Source organism: Priapulus caudatus, unplaced genomic scaffold, assembly GCF_000485595.1.
Source record: "Priapulus caudatus unplaced genomic scaffold, Priapulus_caudatus-5.0.1 Scaffold2052, whole genome shotgun sequence".
In the NCBI taxonomy this organism is placed as follows: Eukaryota; Metazoa; Priapulida; class Priapulimorpha; order Priapulimorphida; family Priapulidae; genus Priapulus; species Priapulus caudatus.
In genome coordinates, this window is record NW_014579113.1 from 30918 (window position 1) to 35003 (window position 4086).

Genomic DNA, 4086 nt, shown 5'->3' on the forward strand with positions numbered 1-4086 from the left:
CTTCAGGTGACAGCTCCTTTGAGAACTCTGATCTCGGCCACTGTGACTCCGGCTCCCATAAATACTTGGGCCCCAACAACCATTGCTCGCTAGCTCGTTGATCCTTTGGTCGAAGTCCTCGGGATGCAGAATCTGCGGGGTTGTGCTGAGTAGGGACGTATCTCCATTGGTTTAGAGTTGATCCTTCTTGAATCGTGGTGACTCTGCTAGCAACAAAAGTGTGGAATCTGCTGGTCTGATTGTTGATGTATCGCAACACGGACATACTATCTGTCCAGTAGACAATCTTATCAAACTCATACTTCATTGCACCTGTAATCATTGCAACGATCTTCACTGCTACGCTGGCAGCCGTTAGCTCCATTCTCGGTGTGGTGACTTTCTTCAGTGGAGCGACCCTTGACCTTCCAAATAGCAACGAACAGCAGACCTGACCCTTATCGTCCTGTAGACGCGTATAAACGGCTATCCAATACCCGATGTCCGATGCATCTGCGAATGCGTGTAGTTCTCGTGATACGATTTTTGTGAATGCTCTAGGACGCAGGCTCCTTGGCACAAACACTTGCTCCAATTTCTGGATGTCAATTAGCCATTGACTCCACTCGTTCATTTCTTTCTCGCTGATGGTGTTATCCCATGCTATGTCCTGCGTGCATAGACATTGTAGTAGTATCCTTGCTGGTAAGACAAACGGCCCAGCTAGTCCTAGGGAGTCAAAAACGCTACTGATGACCGACAGAATTCTCCTTCTTGTAGCCGCTTTCACCTTTAGCCTAATTTTGAACGTGAACGTATCTGTCTCGGTATCCCAAATTATCCCTAAAGCTCTTTCAGTCGGTAGCTCCTCATTGTCAATAGCTAGCTCTAGTGTAACGTTGGAATGAGCGTTGATGTCGAAATGATGAAGATATAAAGTCAAACTTGTTGTAGTAACCAGAATAAACTTTATTAGCTTGTACACTGTAGCCACATCGCACAAAGAGACAAAGAACGCGCACACGCGCATACGCGCGTGTGCTCAGCTCGCTGCCAGCCCCAGAACCCTCTAAATCTCCAGAATCTCCCCATATATTCGCCCAAAACTCCCTACATCTTGATCGCACATGTCACCCGTTCTGTCTAGTTCCAACCGTTCCCCTCATTTCACAATCACCCTAGAAACGGCCTAACCTAGAACCCGCTTACCCAACTGCCTGTAACATCTAGGTGACAGCTCCTTTGAGAACTCTGATCTCGGCCACTGTGACTCCGGCTCCCATAAATACTTGGGCCCCAACAACCATTGCTCGCTAGCTCGTTGATCCTTTGGTCGAAGTCCTCGGGATGCAGAATCTGCGGGGTTGTGCTGAGTAGGGACGTATCTCCATTGGTTTAGAGTTGATCCTTCTTGAATCGTGGTGACTCTGTTAGCAACGAAGGTGTGGAATCTGCTGGTCTGATTGTTGATGTATCGTAACACGGACATACTATCTGTCCAGTAGACAATCTTATCAAACTCGTACTTTATTGCACCTGTAATCATTGCAACGATCTTCACTGCTACGCTGGCAGCCGTTAGCTCCATTCTCGGTGTGGTGACTTTCTTCAGTGGAGCGACTCTTGACCTTCCAAATAGCAACGAACAGCAGACCCGACCCTTATCGTCCTGTAGACGCGTATAAACGGCTGTCCCATTCCCGACGTCCGATGCATCTGCGAATGCGTGTAGTTCTCGTGATACGATTTTTGTGAATGCTCTAGGACGCAGGCTCCTTGGCACAAACACTTGCTCCAATTTCTGGATGTCAATTAGCCATTGACTCCACTCGTTCATTTCTTTCTCGCTGATGGTGTCATCCCATGCTATGTCCTGCTTGCATAGACGTTGTAGTAGTATCCTTGCTGGTAAGACAAACGGCCCAGCTAGTCCTAGGGGGTCAAAAACGCTACTGATGACCGACAGAATTCTCCTCCTTAGCCGCTTTCACCTTTAGCCTAATTTTGAACGTGAACGTATCTGTCTCGGTATCCCAAATTATCCCTAAAGCTCTTTCAGTCGGTAGCTCCTCACTGTCAATAGCTAGCTCTAGTTTCTTTGACCTTTCTGATAACGGGATGGAGTCATTCACGGGCTTGCTGTTGCTAATCCACTGGCACGCTCTGAATCCTCCTTTTTCCTTAGCTGCATTAGTCACACCCCTCCTCACGTCGATCCCTTGATCATCATCGACAAGAGATTTTAGCACATCATCTACGTAGAAGCTCCTTCTAATGGTGCTTACGACCTCTCGTGAAACCTGTCCTTCACTGTCAGCGGCACACTGTCGTAGCGCCGAAGCTGCGCAGGCTGGAGAAGAAACTGCCCCAAAGGGATGTGTCGTCATCCGATAAGTCTCCGGCGGTTAGTCTAGGTTCCCTCCAGGATACCACAGGAACCGCAAGAAGTCCCGATAATGCTCATTGACCTTGACTTGGTTAAACATGCCCTCATGATTCCTACGGGTTGCTGACGGAATCGCAACAGCACGTCCACGATGGCATTTGTTAAGTTTGGGCCTCAGACAAGGGTGTCATTCAGAGATATTCCTCTGCATTTTGTTGAGCAATCAAACACAACCCTAGTTTTTCTTGGTTTATTAGGATTATAGATACCATGATGCGGAAAATACCACTTGTCTCCATTTTCTCTTGTACCATCCCGATCCTCGTCCACCTTCTCTGCGTATCCATTCTCTAGAAGATTGTTCATGAATGCCGTATAGTCCTTGTGGAACTCCCTATTCTTGCTCAAGCGTTTCTGTAGTGACGAGAGCCGATCCATGGCTTGTGCCCGGTTATCTGGCAACTTGATGTCTGCCTGTCGGAAAGGCAAATCCATGGAGTAGTGACCATCCTGATATTTCATCGATTCCTCCACTATCTTGTTAAACTGCTTGTCCTCCACTGATGGCTCCCGTTTACTGTCTACTCCACGCTCTGGGAAGTCCATATTCATAGCATTACGAACCAAACTTTCTAGACGACCCATGTCCTGTATTGCAGATGCTTCAGCCCTGTTTGCTGTACAACGAGTCTGCAGCTCATTGCTTCTTACAACACTCCACAAGATCCATCCAAGAACTGACTTGGCTGCATGGGGTGTTCCTCTCGGACCAGTTCTGAGCTCTAATGGCGTATACGCATCCGGCACATTGTTCCCAATTAGTAGGCCAATCTCTGCGTTGATCTTGGGCAATCCAATGTCATTGAGGTGTTCAAATCCGCTAATATCTGCCTGAGTTGGAATGAGGTCCTTGGTGACTGGCATTTCTGCCTTAGTGAACAAGGCTGGTAGCTTGATAATAGTATCCCCATCTAAACCACTGATTTCCAGTCCTGTGATTCTATGTGTTACCAAGTTCTGACACGCTCCCATCGTTTCTAGCTTCATTGTCGTGCGTTTTCCCTTGATTCCTAGTTGAGCTGCCAGCTTATCAGTGCAGAAGCTGACGTTACTGCCTGGGTCAAGAAATGCGTAAGTTTCTGCTACTACGCCACCATCTGGAGTCTTGACCATGACAGGGATTATCGCCATTGTGCATTGCCCTATGCTCCCTTTGCCGGCTCCCATATGGCACCGTAGATCACATCCTCTGCTCTGTTTATCGCCATCAGCTTCGCTCGTGATGCTTGAACATGCTTTCTTAAACTCCGAAGGTGCCGCAGTTGTATCCCTATGTAGCATAGTGGGATGAGATCCACCACACTTTGAACATTTGGCCCTATTACGACAAAACTTAGCCTGATGCCCAGGCTTAAGGCAATCATAGCAGAGCCCCCTTCATTTTAAGAAAGCCTTCCTGTCATCATGCGTCTTCATCTTCAGCTTATTGCAATGTTCCATAGCATGTGCAGAGTCATTGCAGTAACCACATGGTTTGACGACTACAATGTCTCTATTGATCCTCTGCTGACTATTAGCCTCAGCTTGATCCTTTGGAGGCCGTGGCCATCGATGCTCCAAATCTCCCGGTGACAATTCTGTAGCAAAGCTGCTTGTTTTGATTGTTTTCTGTCCGTGCCCTCCGGGCTGCAGATTTGGCTCCTGCATGGCGTGCCTTCCAT

General features: G+C 47.8%; 1 protein-coding gene across 1 annotated transcript; it reads right to left on the reverse strand.

Moving 5' to 3' along the window:
- Positions 1 to 1928: 1928 nt before the first annotated feature.
- On the reverse strand, positions 1929 to 2366 carry LOC106818140. The gene has a single exon (XM_014822859.1). It carries the CDS (start codon positions 2364 to 2366, stop codon positions 1929 to 1931), a length of 438 nt encoding a protein of 145 aa, XP_014678345.1.
- Positions 2367 to 4086: the final 1720 nt, after the last annotated feature.